The sequence below is a fragment of the Marmota monax genome, unplaced genomic scaffold, assembly GCF_021218885.2.
Source record: "Marmota monax isolate L192 unplaced genomic scaffold, Marmota_monax_Labrador192_F-V1.1 WCK01_AAM20220418_F8-fsc00021, whole genome shotgun sequence".
NCBI lineage: Eukaryota > Metazoa > Chordata > Mammalia > Rodentia > Sciuridae > Marmota > Marmota monax.
Genome location: NW_026695228.1, coordinates 25,470,232 through 25,482,314, shown reverse-complemented (window position 1 = coordinate 25,482,314; position 12,083 = coordinate 25,470,232). Strand labels below are relative to the sequence as shown.

Here is a 12,083-nt window from a genome sequence, read left to right as displayed (position 1 = left end):
CCGGCACCAGCGCACGTGCTGAAGCTCACCCTCCAGGTCCCGCCCCCACCGAGAACCTGCGCACGCAGCCGGTGTGACTGGCGGTTAAGTGGCGGTTGAGCTGTCCAGGAGTTGCGCGCGCAGCTGGAGGTGTTTTTAGCACCTAGGTCTGCGCATGCGGGAAGCTCCAGGGCGCCTCGTGGAGCCCGGGTTGTGGGGAGCGGTGTGCGTGATGTTCATTCTATACGGCTCATTTCGTCCGTTCTATGTGGAAAAACCTTTCCAATAAAGAATTCCGGCCCTTGACGTCCCTTGGTTATGACCATGGCTCCCTATTATCCTCGGTGTGAAAGTTTATGCAGCCAGGTTTGGTGGCGCACACCTGTAACCTCAGCTACTCGGAGGCTCAGGCGGGAGGATGGTAAGTTCGAGGCCAGCTTGGGCAACTTAACGAGACCCTGTCTCAAAAAGGGATGGGGATGCAGCTCAGCAGTAGAGCGCCCCTGGGTTTAGATCCCAGTATTGAGTTGTACATTTACAACTGTAAATTAGTTCAACTAGAAGCTCCTTGAAAGCAATGTGGGGTTTGCCTCCACAGTGTGGCGCCGCTTATTAATAACAGCAGAAACAGCAGTAATCAACAGTTAGTACAGGAAGCCTGATGGGGAGAAAATATTTGCAGATATATTTGTTTATGAAAGAACTTGTAAACTGCATTTACAAAGAACTTTTGCAACCCAGTAAGATGGTTTTAAAAATGGGAATGGGCTTGGTGGTACATGCCTGTGTCCCAGCTACTGGGGGAAGCTAAGGCTAAGAAATGGAGGGCCTGTGGGACGACATAATAAAACCCATCTCAAGAAAAGGGGTGGTATATGTTGCGATGTAGCTGAATGGTAGAGCACTTGCCTCACATGTGCACAGCCCTGGACTCATCCCCAGCACCACACCCATGCACACACACAAATGAGCAAAAGGTTCCAACAGGTGTATGCAAAGGTCGTAAGATGAAAGCAGTCGATGTAAAGGAACAGCCATGAGGTCTTCCAGCAGGAAACCAGAGATCTGTGGGAGGTTTTGAGGTTTTGTTGGATAGAGTTTGAGGAGCCCAGCAAGGTGGTACATATTTATAATCCTAATTACTCAGGAGGCTGAGGCAGAAGGATCGAAAGTTTGAGGCCAGCCTCAGAAATTTATTCTTGTCTCAAAATAAAAATAGAGATGGAGCTTCTCACCAGTGATATATTGCAATGTCCATGTCAGGGAGGATGTAGCATGAATCTGATGACATTGTTCACCTGTTTTGCCTCAGCATCTGTCCATAGCCACACCCTGACTAGGACACATCTTGATGCCCACACTCTGGAGGTGAGTTTGAATCTGGACTCTTACCAGCAGTGTGATCACAAAAGTGCCACTCAATCTCGGAATCTATCCTCATTCTATTACCAGGGTGATACAAAGCTAAAATGAGGCTGTTTAAAAGCTCCAGGGAAAAACATCTGGTAAAAAGTAAAGATTCAGCAAATAGCCACAAGTTGAACAAAATGCACTTCCTGCAGCCTGGGGTTTGAAGATTTGAGGATGACACAGAAAAATCTCAAAGGCTTACTGTTAAGCATGTGCAAAGCCCTGGGTTTGATCCCTAGCATCTCCCCATTCCCTGCCTAAAATAATCCTGTTATGCTAATAAGGTGACATAGGGTGGGGTGTCTAGATTGTGCTGGTTGGCAGAAAGACCTAGTGAACCAGGACTGGAACTTTCAGCCCCACCCACTGACCTCCTTGAAGGGGCAGAATGGGAGAGGACTGGAGATTAAGCTCTATTAAAAACTCTTGAAAACCAACTTCTCTTGAGAGGCTGAGGCAGGATGATCACAAGTTCAAGGCCAGCCTCCACAATTTAGCAAGACCCTGTCTTGAAATAAAAAGAGCTGAGGGGTAGCTTAGTGAGAGTGGTTGCCTAGTATTATGGGGCCCTGGATTTAGTCCCCAGTATTGAAAACAAACAAAACTCCTGAACAGTTATGTTCAGAGAACTTCCAGTTTGATACCTGGAGGGTACCAAAGAGTACATGAGAAGACTTGGAAGCTACATGTCACCACCCCCAGCCCCATCTCGCCCTATGCATCTCTTCCATTTGTCTGTCCCTGAGTCATTAATGTAAGCTAAGCATGCTGAGTTCTCTGAGCATCCTATCAAACTATTGAACCTGAGGAGGTGATGGAACCCGAGGTCAGAAGTACAAGTAGCCCCCGGGCTTGAGACTGGCCTCTGATGGGACAGACCTACTCAATTGAGCCCTTGGCCTGTGGAGCCTGTGCTAATTATGGGTAGTTAGTTTCAGAACTGAGTTGAATACTTTAACAACCAGTTGGTTTACAGAGAATCGTGATTGGTTTGGGTGTTGGAAAATGTAATTGGTGGTGCAGGTGTTTGAGCCGTTTTGTCCGTCTGATTTTGGCCACTGTGCTCTTCTTACCACCTCTCCACTGATTAATTCTAGATCTTTAGAGCTTAAAATCCCACCACAGATATTTTATTCAGCGTTCTTTATTTTGCAAATGAAGTAAAAGAAGCCAAAGAAATCCCCTCTTTGTGAACCTAAGTTCTGTGGAGAAGCTGCTTCACACTGGCCCTGCTGACTGGACAGACGGACTTGCGGGTCCACATCTTAATCCCTTCAGTAGCCATTGACCTCCAGCCTCTGTACCTGACCCAACGTTGTCCTATTAGGTAAACCTCTTGGAAGGCACCCTGAGTTGAGCAGACCTCCAGCCTCCACCAACCCCAAAGCTCCGATGCTATCAGATCCCACCTCAAACCTGAAGAGATTTCCCCCTTGCAGTAGCCCAGCTCCTGAGGCTCCCACCAGTGCATTTGGTAAACGTGTTAATTTATGACTTTCTTTTGTTCTGTGAATATTAAAGCTGCCTGCTGTAACCTCTGCTGCAGTAACATGCCTTTCAGGGTAACTTTAATCCACGTTTCCAGAAAGGCCATGGTCACTCATATTTGGCTCAACATAAAACTACTTTATTTCCTTAAAAAAAAAAAATTCCAGCTAAGTGCCATGGCATATACTATAACCCCAGCTACCTGAAAACCTGAGACAGGAGAATTACAAGTTTGAGGCCAGCCTGGGCAACTCGGCAAGACCCCATTTCAATTTTTTAAAAAAGGCTGGGTTGTAGCTCAGTAGGGCGCTTCCTAGCACGTGGTGGGCCCTGGGCTCAGTCCCCTGTACCACACACAGAGAACCAGCCTCCTTGCCTGGCGGGGAGCTTGGCCTCTGGATCTCCAGTGGCGTCCCGGCACAGGGTGTTTCTATTCCGTTCACCTAGAGGAGGGCTTGGTGGAGCCGGCAGGGCCTCCCAGGTCCCCCTACTCATCTCCACCACCCACATCCAGGGACCCATTATCCCATGTCCTCCCCATGGAGCAACACATGGGGCCCCTAAAGAAAGGCACCAGATGAGGGCAAGTGCCCACTTTATTAACAGCAGCTGGGCTCCAGGGCTCCCCTGGCCCACCTCATAAGATCAGCAGACCACAGAAGGCCAACAGAAGGAAGCTGCCACCCACCCCTTGGGGCCTGCTTCTGGGATGGGTGCAGAGGTGGGAGGAGGACTGGCCTCACGGAGGCCTCATAAATACAAGGGGGTCACTGATGAAGAATGTAAAAAGGCTGGGCGGCAGGGACCCAGGGAGGATGGGCGATCCTGGGGCAGCCTGTGTCACGCAGCCTGGGTCTGTGGGGTCTTTGGTTCCGTGTCCAGGCGGCACAGGGGACTGTCATATACCATCTGCAGGTTCACCTTGTGGCCCACCAGCTCCCGGATATTGTTGATGCCATACTTGATCATCGTTGGGCTTGGGGAGGAAGGGTCACAGTTTAAAACTAGGTCAAGTCATGCTCTCTGCTCAGAACTTCTCTGAAGGTTCTCAGCTTCTTCAAAGTAAAGGCCAACGTCTTCTCTGTGGCCCACAAGGTCCTGCACATTGCCTCCTCTCTTCGTCTCTTCCCCCTCTCCCCCCTTCCTCCTTTGCATTGGCTCCACCTGCTGTGTGGAACACCTTCCCAGAGATCCCCCTGGCTCACCCCTTCTATCTCCAACCTGCTCAGGCCAAGTGCTCCACAAAGCCGTCCTCGACAGTCTCCTTAGCCCTTCTGCTTTGTTCTTGCTAATACTTGCTGTCCTTGGACACTCTGGTTTTATGGATCTCATTTCATTTACTAAGTTTACTTATTTATCTTGCTAGTCATCCTTGGTCCCCTGCTCAGAGGAGGCAGGGCTGTGAGCTCTCCGTTCACAGCCCAGGGCCAGGCACGCAAGCTTGCCCAGGAAAGAACACATGAAGTTGCCTGAGGCAGCCAAACAGTACTCACCGCTCCAGGGAGAGGCCCCAGGCAATGACCGACACATTCTCAGGGAGCCCCATGGGCAGCAGCATCTCAGGGCGGAAGATCCCAGAGTTCCCCACTTCCACCCACTTCTTCAGGCCTGTGGGTGTGGGATACAGAAGACAGGGCAGCATGTGGCTGGCTGGGCCTGGCAGTGAGTTGGGCAAGTGAGCTGGGGGCTCGGCAGTGTGGGGGACCTGGCTCAGCCAGGGGTACCTGGGTGATAGCTGAACACCTCCATGCTGGGCTCAGTGTAAGGGTTGTAGGCGGGCTTAAAGCGCAGCTGGGTGAGACCTGTGGGGGTGGGAGTCAGGCTGGTGACCCCAGCACCCTCCCAGTGCCCTCAGCACCACGGGGCCAGTCGCCTGCTCACCCAACTTGGAGAAGAACTCCCGCAGGACACCCATGAGGTGTCCCAGGGTGAGGCCGTGGTCAGCAACGACGCCCTCGATCTGGTGGAACTCGGCCAGGTGCGTGGCATCCAGGGTCTCGTTCCGAAACACGCGGTCAATGGAGAAGTACTTGGCCGGCGTGAAGGGTTTCTGGGGGCAACAGCCAGGCCCATAGGGCCTGGGGTCAGAAAGCCCACAGAGCAGCGGCACTAGCCGCCCGCCCCCGGCCCTTGCCGAGCCGCACCTTCTGGGCGAGGCGGTACAGGGCCCGGGCACTGGCCGCTGTGGTGTGTGTGCGCAGCAGGTTTTTCCGAGCCTCGTCCAGCTTCCAGTTGTACTTATACCTTCAGGAGCAAAGTCACACTGTGGTCAAGCCCCCAACATCTTCCCCTCCGCAACCCTGAGGTCCTGCTCTTGCCTCACCCCTGTGAACCGTAGCCGCCCTGGGAGTGGGTCCGCTTGACTCGCTGGACGTAGTCCATTGGGAGCTGCAGGGCCTCGGCAGGATCTGGCAGGACAGAGTGCCATCTGGTTGGTCCACGAACATTCTCACAGAGCCACTGCTTCAGGTGTGCACAGTGGTGGTGGCAGCAGCCAGAGGGTGCCTGGCATGCTCGACCTGCCACAGTTCTCTCCCAGGACCCTCAGTGGCTCCTCGCTTGCTTGGAGAAAGTCTTCCCACAGCCCTGTCCAGTGCCTCCCTGCCCTGTCTGCTCACACTCCTGCTTGATCACCAACTCCAGTCACAGGCGTCCCAGTGGGCACACCAGGCACAGTCCAGCTTTGCACGGGCCATTCCCTCTCCCTGGAGCTTTCACTCCCAACACAGCCCCTCCCTCACCAGTCTTTGCTAAACAGACTTGAACCTGACGGCAACCACCCCTTCCTCCTCAGCCCGCCACACTCACAAACACACACAACTCCTTGTGGCATTTACCGCCTGCCTCACCACACAGCTTAAGACGGAACCCAAGGCCTTGCACATGCTAAGCAAGTTTTCTACCACTGAGCCAACCTCGGCCCCCAGTTGTGCAAATGCTTAAGATTCCCTTCCAGAGACACAAATTTGGTGCTCGCTCTTGGAAAGTCTGAGACCCAATGAATACTGACTCCAGCTCTTAAAAGCTGTGCGAACCAGGACAAGGATGGTCCCTCTCTGTGCCTCAGTTTCAATTATAAAAGAGGGCTAACAGTACTACTTTTCTGTAGCTGGTGGAAGATCAGAACAGTGACTGGTATATAATGAGTGCTTAGTAGGTTTTGGGTGCCACAACAAAGATGACAGTGACTTCATTGCTGCAGATCGGGTAATGCGTACCCAAGGACCTTGTCTGATCTGGTGGGGGAGACATCCACCATTGTGGAAAGTCACTCAATTTTAGATGACATCAAGGACAGTGTAAAAGGAAGGGAGGGAGGAGGGGGAGAGAAGAAATAAGGAAACTATAATGAAGACTAGGGCTGGTGGCTGGGGATGTGGCCCAGGACTACAGCACTTGCCTAGCGTGTGCAAAGCCCTGGGTTCTCCCCGTAGCAACACACACACAAACTCAGGGCTATAGGGTGGAGCAGGGAAGGGGGATATATCAGGATGTCCTTGTTTATTAATTTTTTATGCAGTGCTGGAGATGGAACTGAGGTCCTTACACAGGCTAGGCAAGTGCTGTACCACTGAGCCATAAAGATCTCAGACAAAACAGGTCTCAGTGGATGTTACAGTATGAGCAGAGGCCCTGAGGTGGGCACAGCCTGGCACTATCAGGGAAGAGCAGAGACTAGGGTCAGTGGAACAAGGCCATCACAAAAGATTGATGAACAGGCTCCCAGGGGCTTTGTTGGCCACATGGAGGGCAAATCTCATTTTATAAAATGGGACGGCCACAGGCTAAAGATCCCAACCAGGCCAGGCACCCAGGGCTGACGCACCTCGTAGGAAGAAGGTGTCATGCTGATCACGTGCTGGATGCTGCTGGGGCTGGAAGAGAGCGTCGAAGTTCCAAAAGGAGCTCTCAATGAAGTTGTCAGTCGGCATCTCGGTGAACCTGTGGGGAAATGCGGTGACTGCCCTGCCTGCCCCTAGTGGCTACGCCCCCGGCCCCAAGCCCTGTGCTCACCCCATCTCCAGGAAGATCTGTCGGAACTGGGAGCGGACCTTGAGCAGAGGGTGTAGGTGACCGCTGTCAGGGAGCACGCCACGGGCAGCGAAGTTGTAGGACTTGAAGGGCCGGTCCCGCCAGGAACCACTGTGGAGGATGCGGAGGGCACAGGCCTGGTGAGGGAGGCCCACCCCTCTCCCTGGCTTCCACCTGCCCCCAGCCCTGGAGCCACTGCTACCTGGAGATCATCTCCGGGCTCAGTTCTGCCTCCTGCTTGGAGATTCTGGTGCTGAAGGCACTGCCCTTGCTCACCCAGTAAGTCTTCAGGGTCCTGCAGCCAAAGGGGAGGGGAGGCCACTGTCATCAACAGGTTCTCCTTGATCTTCCATCTGAAGCCAGTTCTAAAACCATTGCCAAGTCACTTGGCTTTGTTTTGTGTGTGTTTGAACAAGGGGCTCTACCACTGAGCTACACCCTCAGCCCTTTCTATTTTGAGAAAGGGTCTCACTAATCTGCCTAGGCTGTTCTTGAACTTGCAATCTTCCTGCTTCAGCCTCCTGAGTAGCTGGAATTATAGATGTGCACCACCACACCTATGTCGACAAAGGGTCTTGTTATGTTGCCCAGGCTGGTCTGGAACCCCTAGACTCAAAAAGATCTACCTCAGCCTCCCGAGTAGCTAAAATTACAGATATGTGCCATACCACCTGGACGACTGCTTCATGTTCTTCCTGATATTTATTTCCACCTGAAATACTCTTACGTGGCTACCACCTATCCCTGTGTTTGTTCACATATTCATTCAACAAACACTTATAAAGAACCAGGCACAGTGGTACACACTTAGAACCCCAGTGATTTGGGAGGCTGAGACAGGAGGATGGCAAATTCAAGGCCAGCCCCAGCAATTTAGTAAGGCCCTAAGCAACTTAGTGAAACTATGCCTCAAAATAAGAAATAAAAAGGGCTGGGGATACAGCTAAGTGGTAAAGTGCTCCCCAGGTTCAATCCCTGATACAAAAAAAAAAAAAGCCCAAATGTGTGTCAGGGTCAATTCAAGGTGCTAAGCATACAGCTGGGAAGAGTTTATTCCCCATGCAGGCTCTGCTCCACTAATGCCACCCCACAATCCTGTGAGAAGGGAACTGAGGCTGGTAAGGGCTGGATGCCTTGGCTGAGTCACACTACTGGTAAGTGGCAGAGCCTGGACTTGAGCCCAGCTCCTGTGTGCTCTCTAGGCCACCGAGAGCAGAACTCCCAGCCTGCCCCGGCCCCCAGAGCTGTGGGGCACATCCCCTGGACTTCAAGCAGTGCTAAGTACTGTGAAGGAGAGGGCCAGGGCAGGAGACATGGATACCAGCAGTGAGGGGCTTTTGTGAAACTCCAGTGGGGAAGGGAGGATGTCAGGGTTGCCTATTTAAGGTGACACACGCAGCTGAATGTGTGACACATGCTTTTAATCCCAGCAACTCAGGAGGCTGAAGCAGGAGGATTCCAAGTGTGAAGCCAGCCTGGCAATTTAGGGAAACCCCATCTCAAAAAATAAAGAGCTGGGGCTGTAGCCTGGTGGACACCGCCCTGGGTTCAATTGCTAATGACACACAAGCAGGGAGGTGGTGGCACACCTTGCATGGAAGGCCACTGGGAGACAGCACTTGGCAGGAGGGTTGCGTGAGCCCAGCAGCATCCATGGCTGGGTGTGGGCTGGACAGCTCCCTCTCAGTACCCCCAACCTGCCACACAGGAAGTGGGGGCCTGGCCTGGGGGGGCGCCACTCACACTACAGTCAGCAGCTTCCTCTTCCTGAGCTCGCTCCTCTCCTTCTCACCCAGCTCCTCAGCCTGCCCGCCCTGGACCAACTGGAGTCGTCGCTGCACTTCGTCCTCCACCTTGTCCACCTGCCACAGCAAGGGGTGTGAAGGCCAGGGGCCCACTGTCTGCCACCTGCCCACACATCTGCAGGAACTCACCACTCGGAACACACGGGGCCCCTCCGCTGCACTCTTGTCCACACGGATCCACTTGTTGGACATGGCCTTGCTGAAACCCACTTTGCCACTGGGCAGGCGCTGGGGGAGTTAGGTTACAGTAAGTATGGCACAAAGGCGACCGTCACCCCCTCACCTCCCTAGGTCCTGCTCCCCAGACTCCTACCATGAGCTCACTCTGGGCCAGGCCCTCTGCGGGGATGCTGTGAAACACCCGGGCCTCATGACTACCTTCCCGGGCAATTTCCTCACCCTCATCAGTAAGCTCCCAGCGCTTGGTAGAGCGAAGCTCAGCCTCAATGACCTGCACAGAAATGGGGACAGGAGAGAGGAAGGCAGGGATGGGTTCAGAGCCAGGTGGCCCTCTCAGAGGAACTGGGCCTGAGATTTGAAGAACAGCTTTTAAAGCTGTTTGACACGCCAGCTGTACCACTTTCTGGCCAAAAGACCCCACAGGGAGGATTTCCCTTTGCCCCGCCTCCTTTTCTCTCCTGTAACAGTGACAGTGTTACATGAGCCACACCCGTGGCTGGGCGTGGGCTGGACAGCTCCCTCTCAGTACCCCCAACATGCCACACAGGAACATTGTCACTAGGCTCCCCATGCTAGCCTTAACTCCTGAGTAGCTGGGACTACAGGCACACACCACTGGGTGTGGCTATATGTTTACTATCACTTTGTAAACTGTGATATACTTCAAGGTCATAGGTAAATAGATTTGACTCTAATTTATGTGTTTGTATTTCAGTGCCTAGAGTACCAAAGAAGGGCAATGGAGGTCCACATTACAAATAGAAACCAGAGGCTCCAAGATGAGGAAAGGTCCAAGGTCACAAAGACACAGACAAGGTCAAGTGGACAGGGTCTACAGGCTCTAGTTTGCCTTTCTTTTAATCCCAGTTCTGCTCTTCAGTGGCTGTGTGACCTTGGGCAAGTTGCTTAACCTCCCTAATTTTTTTTTCCCCAGTGCTAGGGAATGGAACTCACATCTTCAGTGCTTGCTAGACAAGTACTCTACCACTGAGCTACACCTGCAGCCCTGAGTGACTTTTCTCATCCTTAAGGGACCTTGATGAGTCTTGAGGAGTAAGTGAATTCGTACACAGAAAGAATATTGGGTGACTAACATGTTAGGTTAACTCTATTATTATTATTATTGTCATTTGGTTCCCATTAAACTGTCATTACTTAACTCTCTTTAACCTACAAAACTATCAATTTCACATGGATCAAAGCACTGTCACCCACACATTGTGACTTTGAACTCTCCTCTGCACTGAGGCCCTCAGGCTTTGCAGTCTGAGCACTTACATTTCAAATCCAGGTTCACCAGACCCTTCTAGTGACACTCATCAAGTTACTTATCTATGCTGAGCATGAGTTGTCCTATCTGCAAAATGAAAATAATCCTCGGTTTACGGAGAGGATCAGACAAGTAAAACTGAGAGTAGGATGGGCACGAAACTGCTTTGACAAATAAAATTCATTAGATCCTGGCCTAATGAATCCAGCCCCCTCGGTGGCTCACTGAGCCTCCTGGCATCCTCATCCCATGATTCCAGGGCCCTCCATTTGCCCAAGATGGAATTTGCCCATGCTCCCCCTTCTTTGGCCTGAATCTTCCTCTGTGGCCCCCTTTCCAGCTGCCTCCCCACAGCCAGACATCATGCCAGCCTCTGCCTTCGCCTCTAGCCCTTCCCTGTCAGTCCTTCCCAAAGATAATGTAGACGTCACCCACATCTGACTAGCTACTACTTCTGTGGCTCCCCAGTACCCCTGTGAGGTAAAGAGTTGCAATTCTGGCCATGCTGATTCTCCTCTGACACCTGCCTCGGCCTCCCGACGCCCTCCCCAATACCCTAGAGTGGATCCCTTACACGCCACGGCTTTCATTCACGGTGACGGACCCACCAGGCGGGCCGCTCTCTTAAGACCTCACCGCTGGGTTCCCTGTGCCTCCCCAATCACTCCGGTCACTTGGCACCTCCTTAGTAGATTGTAACGCTGCTGCCTCGTCTTCCTAGTCCACTGTAGTACAACGCCCCCACCTCCGACAGCATGCTGATCCTCCCCCAAAGGACGTTCATCGCTTGAGGCACATTCACCAGTGCCCGAGGCTCACTCGTTCCACACTCCCGGTCAGCGCACACCCGGATGGGCCCATTTTAATTACTCCTAACCAGGCTGAGGGAGTCTGGCCTGGAAGGAGAACTCTGCAGGCAAGGGCGCTACAGGGGCAGAAGCAAGGAGGCCCCGCATCGCAGGACTGAATCACCTCGCCTAGAGCCTGCAGGCTCTTCACCGCGCCCACCACCGCCTGGTGCTCCACGCCCAGCTGGGTTGCGAACTCCGCGCTGTCCAGGCCGCCATCTGCCGCCTCCAGCCGCCGCAACAGCAGCTCCGCCACAGGACCATCCGCCATGGCTGCTCCCAGAGCGCTCAGCGTGTTCAGTCCCGGCCTGGGGAACCGGAACCGGAACCGGCGCCCCGAGCGTGTCGCCATCTTGAGTGTGGAAAACCAGATTACAGACTCTGGACGTCGCCATCTTAAAGTGTGGCAACTGAGCCTCAAAGGGTGGAAAGAACTAGGTTCCTACCTCTATAGTGGCTGGACCAGTGGCTATTGGTCGAGCAGTGAGCTGCACCTGATGACCTCAAGGTTAGAAACAGTTTTGTTTTGAATTTCATGCAACCACACCAGCAGTAGGCTATGACCTTGAGCTTTTTTCACCCTCTATGGGCTCATAACCCTTCTACCCTTCTAGGATTCTCTCTTGCTCTTACAGAGGGCAGAAGGTAGCAGGCTCCCAACATGGTAAAATTGCTTGTATCAGCTACTTTTGAACCTCTGAAAGGGAGGCTGGGTGTGGCCCATCCTTATTTGTAGAGAGGAGAGGAACCCACCTAGTGACAATAAAGGTGCAGGCTAAACTATAAGGGGTGTTTCAGGTGTATTATTTCGTTTTTTCCAAAAAAAACTTTGTGGTGCAGATATCCATATAATTTTCTCTCCATTTCACAGATGAGAATACAGAGGCTCAGAGGCTGATATGACTTGCCCAAGCTTCTATAGGGAATGGCTAGAAATGAGGTCAGAAATGAACCCTCCAGATCTCAGGAGATCAATGTCAGGGCAATAACGCATGGTTTTATGCTGGGCATGGTGGTACACCATGTTAACCCTAGTACTCAAAAGGCTGAAGCAGAAGGATTGCAAGTTCA

At 52.6% G+C, this 12,083-nt stretch overlaps 1 protein-coding gene across 1 annotated transcript; it reads right to left on the bottom strand.

Annotated features, from left to right (window-relative positions):
* Positions 1-3,455: 3,455 nt before the first annotated feature.
* On the bottom strand, positions 3,456-11,313 carry Farsa (phenylalanyl-tRNA synthetase subunit alpha). Its single transcript, XM_046437415.2, has 13 exons — positions 11,137-11,313; positions 9,028-9,165; positions 8,844-8,942; positions 8,653-8,771; positions 7,112-7,204; positions 6,892-7,020; positions 6,704-6,819; positions 5,201-5,285; positions 5,022-5,121; positions 4,759-4,927; positions 4,602-4,679; positions 4,371-4,485; positions 3,456-3,853 (listed from the first exon to the last, which is right to left on the bottom strand). The coding sequence occupies exons 1-13, from the start codon at positions 11,281-11,283 to the stop codon at positions 3,718-3,720; spliced, it is 1,524 nt and encodes a 507-aa protein (XP_046293371.1). The 5' UTR covers positions 11,284-11,313; the 3' UTR covers positions 3,456-3,717.
* Between the last annotated feature and the right edge of the window lie 770 nt (positions 11,314-12,083).

Coding starts and splice junctions, on each gene's coding strand:
- Farsa (XM_046437415.2), bottom strand. CDS start 11,283: ATGGCGGATGGTCCTGTGGCGGAGCTGCTGTTGCGGCGGCTGGAGGCG. Junction 8,943..9,027: donor TGGCCCAGAGTGAGCTCATG/GTAGGAGTCTGG, acceptor TAACTCCCCCAG/CGCCTGCCCAGTGGCAAAGT. Junction 5,286..6,703: donor TGACACCTTCTTCCTACGAG/GTGCGTCAGCCC, acceptor CTGTCCTGCCAG/ATCCTGCCGAGGCCCTGCAG.